Here is a 13,105-nt window from a genome sequence, read left to right as displayed (position 1 = left end):
CCCTAACTGGGCGTGACCCGGCAGCCATGGAAGCCACGCCCAGTCGCAGGAAAGGTCCTGCCTCTTTATGGTAGGGTTGACCTCGTCTATCTACGATGATTGACAGCCAACATTGTGGCCCCTAAGATCAATACTGGCAAAGGAGTGCAGCCTGTAATATCGGTGTCTACTATAACGTAGAAAAAATATTTTCATAATTTGTTTGCGGGACTTTCCCCAAAGTTCTTACTTCCCTCTCCACCGATCAAAAGGTATGGGCCTGGGCACTACATACAACATCACAGCCCAAATAACTTTTCATCGCCAAACCTGATTTCTTATATAGTTTTAGGGACGGGCTATGCTAATGAGGGGGGCAAGTCGTCATGAATGTGGACATATAAAGTTTATGATAACAATCTGCGGTCCTCTTTTTAGACTCTCCAAAAAATCAGGAAACAAGGAAAGCTTTAAAACGTTATAGACTTTGTGTTAACTCACATGTTTTCAATAATCACTTACTGATGTATAGTATGTTAAGAGACAAATGAAAAGTCTTTAATTTTCAAAACAGTAGAGAATAGACTCATATTAACCTCTTTATTTTGATGTTCACCTAGAAATACAATTTGATGGAAACCTGGCTGTTCAAAGGATAAATAGTAGCGCAAATCACCACAGCCAATCAGAGATGCAGGCTTTTACTTGCATTATTGAAATAATAATCCACACGATTTATACACTATTTAATGTATGTAATATATATAATATCTATCTACTATTACAGTGTTCGAAGAAGAGTCATGAGGCCATCCTTCAATAGCAACTCCACTTGACATCTTCTAGGTGTGTGTCACTGCTTTTTCACTGGGAGATATTTGGTTGTTTTTTTTAAATGTTTGCGTCTGTTGCATGTTTGAGACGTTATCAACTCTCCCAACTCGCTCGCCATGAAACAAGAGGGGGATGTGGTGTTCTCACGTCAACTTCTTCGGGATTTCTACTAGAAGACCAGGTGCACCTCCTTGACAGAAAATAAGGAGTTCAGTGCATGTATGAAAGCATCTTTGTAGATGTAGCCAGCACCTGTTGGCTGGTGTATGGTCAGCCTGTCAATGCTTTTCAGTAGCTTTTGAATGCTAACTTAACCCCTTTTACTTAATTCATATTAAATGTTATGTAATTTGTATATTTTATGTACAGTTACAGAAGCAGCTTTCCGATTTGAGGAATGATGTGGAAAGTAAGATGATCATCTCATTATGTGTTGTCTGTGCCTGAAACATAACACTTTTCTCTGTAGATAGATTTCAAGGAAACAAAAGCTCTACCCCCCTAGTTACCCACCCTCCTCTACTGTGAGCAGGTAACATCTTTTCAACTGTTCAATTTGCAGCTAAAGGTGGGTGCAAACAAAAAAATTCAGTAAAAGGTCATGCAATTGCACTGCCACGAGTTTGCTCAATATTACTGCAAGTGTTTGCATAGTGTCACAGACAGTGTTTGCACCATATGGCATATCCCTGCCTGTCCAGGTAAACATGTTATAGTGGATTCCAGAGCCACTTACATAACAGCTCCACCCTATTAAGGGAAGGGCCACATGCGTTCTATATTTGAAGCAGTGTTCGAATTACGTGGGAGCCAGAGGGGGCTGAGCTCCCAGAGAGAGAGGACTAGCTCCCATGAAAGCAACAAAGTCAAAAATCTGAGGGGGTCTCTCATATCTGAAGTAGGGGTGCAACGATTAGTCAACGTCGTCTACAAAAATCGATGATAAAATAGTCTAATTTACTCGTCAATGAATCGTTGGTTACGTCATAGTGCGTGTTTCTCGTGCCGTGCAGCTGAACTAAAAGTCGTTTTACCGGATTGCTGATGGAAGTAGCTGAGGAGTGTGTCATCTCACTACCTTCCTATCTATGAAAGCCGCGCATGTGCAATAGCCGCGCATGTGCAATAGCGACAGAACATGGTCCATCGCCTACCAGGAAGTCAAAAGTTCGGGAGAACTTCACTCTTAACAGCCCGAAAAAAAAACTACCTGCAGTATTTGTTGCGGCGGACCTGCTCTCCATGGAAGCAGGACACGCACATTTGAGGAGGAGTCACGTGTGACTTCGTAACGGAGACGATGCGGACTCGCCTCTGTCAGATGTTATATATACACGTATATACCTGTGCGCAGGATTCTAGAATCCATTGCAAAAATATGGTTTAAACTTTTTTTTAAGGAGTTTAAAAGCGAAATGTTATCCTATTGCCTGACAAACGTCTTTTTTTTATCACAATTATTTAGTCCGAAGAAGACTGTAGTTTGGTTTGTGGATGTTTATATTGCTGTTATTTTCCCTGTCATTTTTGTTAACAGGAAAAATGGATTCTTGATTTTATATTAATATTTTTTTATTAGCACTTTGCCTGTCCTTGGTTTTAAATGGAAAAAGGCTTGATTTTTCTTTTATTAAAGTTAATTAAAGTTTATTAAAAGACATTTTTTATTAATGAAGTATTGACATTTATTGTCTTTATTTTCAGTCATCACATGCTTTGAACAACCTCAAGCAAAATTTAAAAGCTGTTTGCTAAATAAGAGCAATTGATAATTTGTGTCATTCATAATCCGATAAGTCGATTAATCGTTTCAATAATCGGTGACTAATCGACTATCAGAATAGTCGTTAGTTGCAGCCCTGATCTGAAGGTGTCTGCCATATATGACATTGTAATTTAATGTTAAATAACGCTCATTATCCATCCCTGTGTGGTCTCTTACCATTAAGACGTTAAATTAAAATAGGATACCATACCACGGGGACATAGCCAGACCGTTGCCTACCTGACGCCCATGAACGCAGCATGACTGCACTTCACCACCACACCACTAGGCTGGAGCAAATTGCATAGTAGATACGAACAACTTGACAGGTCATAAAGTCAGAAGAGGTTGTGTGCTTTTAGCTTAACATGCTTTTGAGATAAATACATCTACATCTAAAAGAAACATCACGGTCAGTTATGCCACTGAAAAAAAGGCCACCGGCGCCGAATTCATATTCGGCCCTGACAAGTTTCGGGTTTACAGCCAAAAAAACAAAAAATTGTAGAATATTTAGGATCAGAAAATATGGGTTTCCTCTCCGATTTGGCAGTAATGAAATGAAATATATGGGCCATTCTACCGAATTGGTGCAAAGTCAGGCTGGAAATATTTTGAAATTTTGTATGTTTTATTCCCAAAACTTTTTCCGTATATATATTGCACCATATCTAAAGTACACATATCTAGTAAAAGAACCGTCAATGTTTATGTTGTATTTACAGACTGTGTTGGAATGTTTTTCCTCTCCCAAAAATTGTCACTACCGAAACATAGTAATAAACTATAGTAAAAAAGTATTATTATTAACCTGTTAAAATTGTGTTTCCTTTCTCTGAAGAGTATTTTTAAAAATATTTCTTGAAGGTTTTCACAATTTAATCAATAAAAATGAAATTTTTACCAAATTTCAAAGTTCAATTTATACAATTCATCAAAATCTAAATGCAATATTTCTTTGTAAAATGCATAATACTGATCATATTGATTCCAGAGTTGATGATTGATGAAATTGAACATACATTAAACCAATCAGTATCATAACATTTTAGTTGATAACTCAATATACTTTATTTTTTACAAAACATCCACTGTTTCGGTTGTGACTGCACTGTTTTTGGAGTGACCACAGTATTTTGTTTGCAAGGTTGTATCATATTTCCTCAACCTTATTGCTTAATCTTAACTCATAACATGCTATAGGTTGGGAATATTAAAAACACAAATGTTTTGTGGTCAATAGAATAATTTTATATTTGAGGACATAACAATTGTTCGTCCAGAACCATTTAAAGTACAAACATTACCCAAGTGGGTTCAGTAAAATAGAAGAAAACATTGACAAATAACTGATATTATGTCGTACTGTATGTTTAAGGGGGTTTAGTGTCAGACACCATCACAAATCCATTCACAAATTTTAACTTTTCACATACTTTGGTGAACACTCTTGGGGTGATCTGGATATGCCTCTGTGTGACGTTTTCTGGTGGAGGGATTAAGGTGACGACCTTGTCCACTGTGGACCAGATCTTGTCCTTTTGATCATAGAATTGGAAAAATTGAATAATGGATATGTAAAACTGGTCCTGTGAGCAGTTTGCAGCATTAAAGTATTTGTACAGAACTAGCATCTTGTGAGTTTGCAAATTGCAGCAGTGAGATTGGCTTCAGACTGTTGAATAATGTGCAGCTAAACTAGGCCTGAAGTTGGAACTTTATGTTTCGGTAGTGACGGTATGTTTCGGTAGTGACTGTTTCGGTAGTGACAATTATAGCTAATTTTGAGCATAACTAAAGAATGCTAGCAAGCACATGGCTAGTATACACATCTTTGAAGATGTGAACACACATAAAAACACAATACTTTGCATAAAACCCCAAAAAGTTTACTTAATTGAAGATAATATGTGTTTCGGTAGTGACAATTCTTAAGGTTACACGCTGATTTTCAGACTTTGGAACACAATTACATCAAAAGTATGGGTTTTAGCAACTAATCATTGAGCCAGGAGGGACAGGGATGCAGTGTCACTGCCTGCTCAAAAATGCAGGGGTGTGGCTAAAAACCAGGCTCAGCCAATGGACTAAAACTGTTGTGTTTCGGTAGTGACATGAAAACTGGGGACATGATTTTTTGACTTTAGTTTTTTAATTTAAAAATTAAACCCACAATAAATCTAAATCTTCCAAGTTCTGTTTGAACTAAATCATAAAGATCTTTGAAATAAGATCACTGAAAAAAATCTAAAAAATTGATAAAGTGTTATTTTCAGAAATTGAAATTTAGATGTCAGGGTTGGGGACAGCTACTTCGCAATAGAAAGTACCCTATAAATGATGATTTTGTATATATTTAGCTTATCCCTATCTCATTTAATGTCTTGGGTTTAAATAGACCTTAACACATTCTTGGTAAAAATCTATGTCATGAATACTTAATTGTTTTGTAAATAGCTTTTCTTGTTGGGGGACCATACTTTGCACCAATTCGGTAGAATGGCCCATATATGGACTATTACAATCAATAATATATTGAAATTAATTAAAATAAATAAATTTCTGTACAAAAATGTCTCTGTCTGTTGTGTGCGTGCGTCAAGTTGTATACAGCCTATGCCTACCGTCCGCAAAAGCGCTGCTCGCGCCTAGGCTATTTAATTGTATAGCCTTGGTAGGCTATGTGTGCGGTGCGCCAACTTTTTTATGAGATAGAGACCCCCTTAGAGACAAAAAGATAATTCGAACCCTGATTTGAAGCCTCTGAGAGGTCTGGCAGAGTGGCACACTCACTCACCCTCAGGCCGCACCGTCTCCAACACAAATACTATAAGCTCAATAGTGCTGGCTGGCTCGCTGCGTCCGTCCAACAAGTCTTATAGATGGTTAATTATGAAAATAAGCTGATCTTGGCTGCAGTAAAGCAGAGAGAAGCCCTTTTCTAACTTGAGATTCATGCTTTCAGACATACACTGAACATGGGAGAATCTCCTGACATTAACCAGAGGGGAGAATGCAAATGTGCGAGCCTCTGGACTTTCTCCAGCCAAAACTCTGCAGAAAGTTCGAATGACCTGATGTGACAACCCGGCAGGAGATCCACCATAAGAATCACCCCTAGCGAGTGGGCGTCAAGTTTCTATCACACGGCAGACACAAAAAAAAAAAAAAAAACTGTCACCAAAGTTTTGACTCAGTATTATAATCCGCCCTGAGAGATACAAGTAGTATGTTGGTCCACCACACCTAGTATTATAATGCATCTAGGGTGTGTCTGTAGTGATCAGATCTCGAATCCCTGCTCTGTGGGCAAATAAAGTCCAAATAAATAAATTCTGATCCCGAAGACCAAATTATGTTGCATTTAGTTTAATTTTTTGTGTGTTAGTGTGTGTGTGTGCGAGCGTGTGTAACTCAAAAATAAAGTAAAGTAGTATTTTTCATAAAATGTTCGACTTTAAATAAAAAATATAAAACAGTAACCTACCCCAGCAATAAACACATATGCATAAATGTGCAATCAACTTACAGCAATTTCCCTGCAGGCAGACATCGATATTCCAGTGCCTTCTATTTGTTTCAGTGCATACTCCTTATCATCTTTTCTGTGGGGACAAACAGAGAAAATAGATGCAGCGTCAGAAAACACCCAAACATTTTCAGGGTTCCTAGTCTGTTCTTGAGATTGTGTCCCAGGATGATGTAGCTGAACAGCCAAGGATCGCCAGAAGGACGGTGGTTCAATCCTCGGCTCCTTGGGGAAGATACTCTTCCCAAACTACCCCTGACCCCAGCACCAACTACTGTGCTGACAGTTTATGAGTAGTGTGTGAGAGATAAAGCAATGCGTATAGAGCACTATATGAATGTGTGCATGAAAATGTGAATGTGACTTGTACTGTAAAGCACTTTAAGTGGTCGATAAGACTTGCAAAGCGCTATGTAAAAGTCCATGAACCATTTCCTGCTAGGTTCCTCTATGTTGAAGTCTGATTTAAAAGACATGCAGTATATAACTTATGAATGAAATCCCCTCTTACATGCTCGCACTGTCATAGACATTGTTATAGAAACATTTCAGTTCACAGGAATGAGCATTAGATGTTTTGATATAACAGAAATTACAAGAAATTCACTAAAATTCTACTTGGATCATTGGCCTAAATGATCAGATCTCAATGTGTCTTGGGAATTGGATTAATGGATTAAGTGAATTGATTGTTCAAAGTTCAATGGCAAGATCATGATGGTCTCACAAAACAGTTTTTTTGCCTCTTCAATGTAACATCTCAAGACTGCCTTGAGTAAATTTCTACAACTTTTGATCAGTTGTCACTTGGGCTCAAAGATCACCGGAAATTCCAGAGGTCAAAGGTCACAGTGACCTTACATGAATCTGTAAAAAATATATGTAGACGGAAACTGCACTAATTGACAACAGCAATGCAACATTTTCTACTTCCTCTTTATTCCCCATGTGTTTTCATGCCTGCAGGAAGGAAACTATTGTGAATCTGAGGCCGAAACTGTGATTAAAACATCCACAATTACATATGATAATAATGGATCACAGAGCCCTGATACCCTAACTAAACGCAACCCAATGCCATCGCTGTAGGTGCAGCCTGTTGAGCTCTAATCACTTTACTAATGTAGGAAAAAAAAGTCATTTCATAATCAACACTATAACTCATGTGAATCCACGAACGATTTTCTACATAGAGTTGGAACAAGCTACAGTAATTTTGTATGTATTAGATATTGTCTTCAATGTTTGCATATGTCATGACAGTTTTGGCCCAATCAAAATCTGTTGTTGTTTCCCCCCTCTGCATTTTGAGGAGTCATTTGTCCCTATGAATCCCCTTTGTGCAGATATGCGGTGTACCAGTGTATGACATCCTTTTTAATCATAGAGCAGTGGAGAAAAGAAGGACTAATATGAAGCACATTCTATTTAAAACACAGCAAAAAGGCACAGTTGTCTTTGGACATCAAGTACTTCATTCAGATAGCAGTTAGCACAGATCAAACAAGAGGTCATGGTTTTAAGATCTAACCCCTTTAGGCTTATTGTCATTGGAGAGTCGTGGATTAAGTGGAACTGTCAGGCTCACATATCTAATACTAGGTTAGCTGCACATACACTCAAAACAGAACATAACATCTAATAATTTGGTCTGTAAACAAATATATTATTAAAGCTATCAGTTCTAAAGGTGTATCCAACAGCAAAGAAAACATGATGGGAAAAACATCTGAAGCTTAATATGTTCTTGTAATTTTTTACTTCTTTCTCCTAAACAACATAACAAATAATTTCTCCAGTGTTTTCAAGGAAAAAAATATGTTTGCAACAGATCTGGATCCACACTTTTATGGGACTGACAAACCAGGTCAACCTCACAACACCACCAGAGACAGATGGCTGTGTTGCATCACATCTGCTTTATGACTACACAATGTATTTAATCACTGCAGCCAGTGGCATTGGCTGACAACATCAACACAGGCCGGTTTTGTATGTTCCTGACATGGAATTACTTGTAAAAAAAATTGTGCACTCAGAACATCTGGGAAATATGACCAAAGGCTTGTCAATTCTTTTTTTGTCAGTGTGAATCTTATGGAGTCTCACATTCAAAGCTCAGAATCCAAATTTAGACTATGCGTGACTAAATGTTTCATTTGGCACAGTTGTTTGTACCTCATAAATAGCCAGCCAATCAAGAGTACTTCCATAACATGCCCGAACAGCTACAAATAGATTGCACCAGATTTTTACACAAAATCTAACACCAATGATAGGCCACACATGACCAAGCACCACTATCAGTTCTGTTGGTGAGGGGCCTTGAGGTCTCTGCATAGCGTTTTGTTCTGGTTAGTGTGTGTCTTCAATGCCAGTGCCAGAATCAGCAATGACGCCAGTGTGGTTTGCCCACAGTCCCATCGTGTCTCTTTTAAAGTTCGGAAGATTGTGGTCTGCTGATGCACTGGTGACTAGCTTTCTGTGAGTACTATTCAATGCCAGCATCGTAACCCTATGTTTAAAAACCACCAGAGACAAGAAGCACTGCAAATGTCTGAACACAGTTTTCTTTGGAACCTTTTGCAATTTTTGTCATAGTACACCCATAGTAGACCTAACATAACTGGACAGGGCTAAAATTCTAAGAACTGAATGAAACCTTTCAGATAATATCATAATAATATGCCATCCATTCTGTCGAGTGAATGTTACAATTGAAAGTAATTGGAGATTTGGGAAATTTTCACCATTTGCTAGTGTAAAAGTGACAGGAAAAAACTTTTCCTGATAAAGGTGCAAAATGACAACACACAGTAAGTCAATTGGAAATGGTACATCATGTCTGTAGGAGACAGATGCACAGTTGGGGCCATACAGCTAGAATCCCGGCTCCTACAGCCACAATTCCAGATAAAATACATGAACAGAGTCCATCTATTTAACAATATATCTTCACACACTGTCGAGGGCATACTTTTTCCTAGCCAGGAAACGAATGCTTTTTATTAGGCTGAAGGTGTCATCCAACTTAAAAACTGAAGTTATCGCAGAATTAGTCGTGCTTCAGCGACTGTTTCTCAAAGAGGTAATGCCACTTGCATGCAATGAGACATCCAATGGTTGAGGATCACACTTCAATTCAACTGAATATTGTTAAAAATACATAAATATTTTCTGTGTCCAGCTTCAGCGCTGTTGCTAGGCAACAGTTATAAGAACGTAATGAGCTAGTGATGCCAATCACGAAAGGCCTCTGTTAACCAGACACGACCATTTTGTTTCGGTTCGGCCTTTGCAGTCTACGCAGCCCACGATGAAGAGAGTCTATGAAGCCATGTAGGCCTCATACTCCGAAGGACACAACCCCTGAATTGAGACACTGTCTCTTAATATGTGGTGTCCTACTTGCCTACAACCTATGAGAATATAATGTAGCTTTTTTACAGCAGTTCAGATTCAGGTTCCCGTTTCAGTGGTGTTGTTTATTTTTCTGAGTAGGGAAACAACCACAGTAGCACATATTAAAAGCTGTATTATTGTATCACAGTATCGATCTAAAGCAATTTAGCTGTAAATGCCATGGCTCTAAAAACTTTATAAGACTAGGAGAGGTATGTTCATGTAAGTTTTTACTTTTTTCTCCTAAAAGACATATCATATAATTTCTCCAGTGTTTTCCAGAGGGAAATATCTTTGCAGCAGGTCTGGTTCTGCACTTTGATGGCACTGACAAACCGATTCAAGCAGGAGAGTCAATTTTGTGGAAAAAAGTTGTCACTCCCTCACTCAATCACATTTGGAGCTGGACAGTGGCCCTTGAAGTGCTACGACCTTCCAATTTTATTTCTGGTGTGATCATTGTTATTCTTTTTTTTAATCTATTTGATTGGGAATAGCTTTACAGGACGAGTCTGCCCAAAGCTAGCAGACGGTAAACTTGAACAAGTTTGCTTTTGATTGATTTTTGAGCTGAAAAAACAGCTGATCCGATGATACTGCTAGACTGCTTGGTTTACTTCAATGTGGGGTTAAAGCACAACAGAGTAAATCACTGTCACATCCACTGAAGTTACTATAGTGCCTCCATTTAACAATAATTAGGTGGAGTAAACAACACAACATTGACAACCATGATTTTTTAAGAAACCCCACAGGTAAGCTACCCTATATAAAATGTATAGAACGTATCAAACACCCTCTAGGACTGTGTTACTTTGCAGCATTACATACGCTGTCACGTATTACTACTGCAGAGAGGCTGCCCATGACCTGCCTGTGATCACCTTTTGACCTCACGTCACATCTCTATTATCCATCCAGAAGGTAACAGGGCACTGCCTGACTCAGCTTTACAACTCTGTGAGTCAATGCTGAATGGAGCGAAGGCTATTCTGATTCCTCGGCTGGTTATAGCAAATGCAAAACACAGATTCATGACTGCATCAATCCCACTTTAATATCCTAATACAAAGAGTTAAACTTTTGTTCAAAGCAGAGCACTGATCCATTATCAGCTCTTTTTTTCTTTTCCATGTTACGTGATATTCAATATAACATGAGGCTCTAACTACACATCATCACCTCTTCAATCCTATCTGATCATATGCTCGTACTCATTCCCTGTATCATTTGAATTATGTTGTTCTAGAAGGTAGAGCCTGATTATATTGCTGAATAGCCGCTAAGAGTGTTTATTTCATTGGGGTCATATACATATGATCCTCTGTCACATCTAGCCCAATCCCTGTAATAGTCTTAGGCTAGTGCAAATTGTAATTATATTGCATTGCTGCAATTGTGTAGCAACAACTAAAAAATATTGTTTTATACATAGCCAATAGCTTTTCACTAAGGTAACTTTTCATGCACGGTGGCCAAAGTATTTCTTGAATGACACGTTCTTTTCAATCTGTCAGGGCAGAGTGATTAAGCTTTTGGCAAACTTACACATTTCAGTTTCGCTATGAAAAGAAAATCGCACTGTCAAGTATTATTGTGAATAGTGAGCTTGAAGCCAGCGGCACAGATCAAACTGCTGCCTCAGCATGAGGGAAATGTCAGAACATGTACTGTACACATTATATGCACATGCATTAGACTGTACAAAAACAGATCACTACCCACTGTGAGCGTAAGGAAAAAAAAGTTTGGCAGTGCACCGCGTTAAAATGAGGGGGGAGGGGGCAGCTTGTCCACGCAAAAGGCACTGAACTGTCACTATCGCTCGAAATGACGTGCGTTGGCTTCGGTTTACATGCATCAACATCAGGCTGCATTCACTTGCGACGGTAACGAAGACACTTGTCCCAAACATTAAACCCACCGCCGCTGCTTTAGTGTGTTGTTTTGAGGGGGGTGGGGAGGAGGACGGGGAGTGGGGGGGGGCTGTTGGTGAGTGAGTGTGTGCGTTACATGAAAACAAAAACACAGACACACGGGTTAGCGCTTCGGCCAGGGTTCAATCTAAAGCCCAGTTCTAAACACAGCCGAGCCGTGTGTTGAGCACATGCAGCCTGTGGTCAGTGAGATGACAGCACAAACAATATCGTCCACGGTTATCTTACCCGTCTTTGCGTTTAGCTTTATAAACGTGCCCGTAGGTGCCTCGACCCACTTTGCAACCTTCATATTCGAACAGATCTTCTACTCTCTCTCTCTCGGCCGCCAGCTTTGTTTTGAAGTCGTAATCCATTTTAACCCATAAAAACGTCTTAATTTACAATAAAATAAAATATTAATTATTACATGCATTAATTAAATAATCTGCTCGTTTTATTCCCCCACCATTTCCTTGTTTGGGATTTTGGTCTGCTCCGCTTAATGTTCACTGGCTCGTTGACGTTTCTAATTGGCGCGCAGGGCTCACTGGTTAGTGTAGTTCTTTCTGAGCAGGCGCCTTGCTTCGCCAGTTTGGAAGCCAAGATGAAGGAAACTACAACGCGCGTATCTCGCTGCGGTTTGTTGCGCTGAGCGTACTCATGAACCCTCTTCAAACATGCAGGCATCGGCGGTTTGACCTTTTTTTTTTAGAAATGCTGAAATGATCCCTAAACGTTTATTGGCAGTGATGTTATAGCACACACCCCAATTATAATCAAAGTAATACAATAAATTGAATCGGTCCTCACAGAAAAATATAAACGAAGGTATCCATAAAATATACCGTTTTGTTTTATTGTCAGACAAAGTGTAAATAGACACCTAAATTGCTGCAGCTGTCATGGCACCTTCATTATATATATTATATTATAATATTTGTATCACTGATTGATTGTTATTATTGCTGTTGTTTAATAATGGCCATTTAACATATACAAATTTTTGTATTATCATTATTATTATTATATTTTTACATTTGGTCACTGAATTGAATTTCCGGCTTGTGTTTCATACAATGCATTCAGATTTATCTTTTCCCTAACTGAAACCCGTCTTAATTTACTCTTTTAAAACATGATGTATTCAATGTGTAGTGACATTATTTTCACGTATGTTTGAGTAACACTTGTGCATTAGTTTATGTCTGTGTAAAGTACAGACAATAAATGAATGCATAGTGACCATGTTCTTATAGTGGTAGTGATAACATATAGTTAGATTTAACCCATATGGACAGATGCATAAATATTATTTGTTATCGCTCCAATATGGTTGGGGCAGCTTTCTTTTTTTACGCGACAAACAGATTAAACAGTCCCACATGAAACTGGTGAGTTGAATGAAAATGAATAACTGTGATATCATTATGTAATACTTTAAAAATGTAATTTACGACACCGTTCTTTCATTCTTATCAACAAAGTCCCGTGCAGACCGTAAAACAAAAAGTCACGTGAGGCAAGTTTTCTTTTTTCAATGACTGACAGCTCTCCGGACCAAACAGATGTCACAAGACAGAGCCTGGCGAATGGGTTGGCTCGACGTAAGCCTGACGTCGCCGCTGCTGGTATATAAAACCCCCGCGCCATCTGCATTCAGCGCTTTACACAGTATGG

At 38.7% G+C, this 13,105-nt stretch overlaps 1 protein-coding gene across 2 annotated transcripts in view; it reads right to left on the bottom strand.

Annotated features, from left to right (window-relative positions):
- cdk19 (cyclin dependent kinase 19) overlaps positions 1–11,931 on the bottom strand; it is a 52,906-nt gene extending 40,975 nt beyond the window's left edge. For both annotated transcript variants that reach the window (XM_061091621.1, XM_061091622.1), the window contains exons 1-2: positions 11,675–11,931; positions 6,108–6,183 (exon numbers count right to left, since the gene is read on the bottom strand). In XM_061091621.1, the coding sequence (XP_060947604.1) occupies positions 6,108–6,183; positions 11,675–11,802 (204 nt within the window). In that variant the 5' untranslated portion in view covers positions 11,803–11,931. The remainder of the gene's footprint in view (positions 1–6,107; positions 6,184–11,674) is intronic.
- Positions 11,932–13,105: the final 1,174 nt, after the last annotated feature.

The sequence above is a fragment of the Limanda limanda genome, chromosome 18 (assembly GCF_963576545.1).
Source record: "Limanda limanda chromosome 18, fLimLim1.1, whole genome shotgun sequence".
NCBI classification, from domain to species: Eukaryota; Metazoa; Chordata; class Actinopteri; order Pleuronectiformes; family Pleuronectidae; genus Limanda; species Limanda limanda.
The sequence above is the reverse complement of the archived record's forward strand: the minus strand, read 5'-3'. Positions and strand labels throughout refer to the sequence as shown.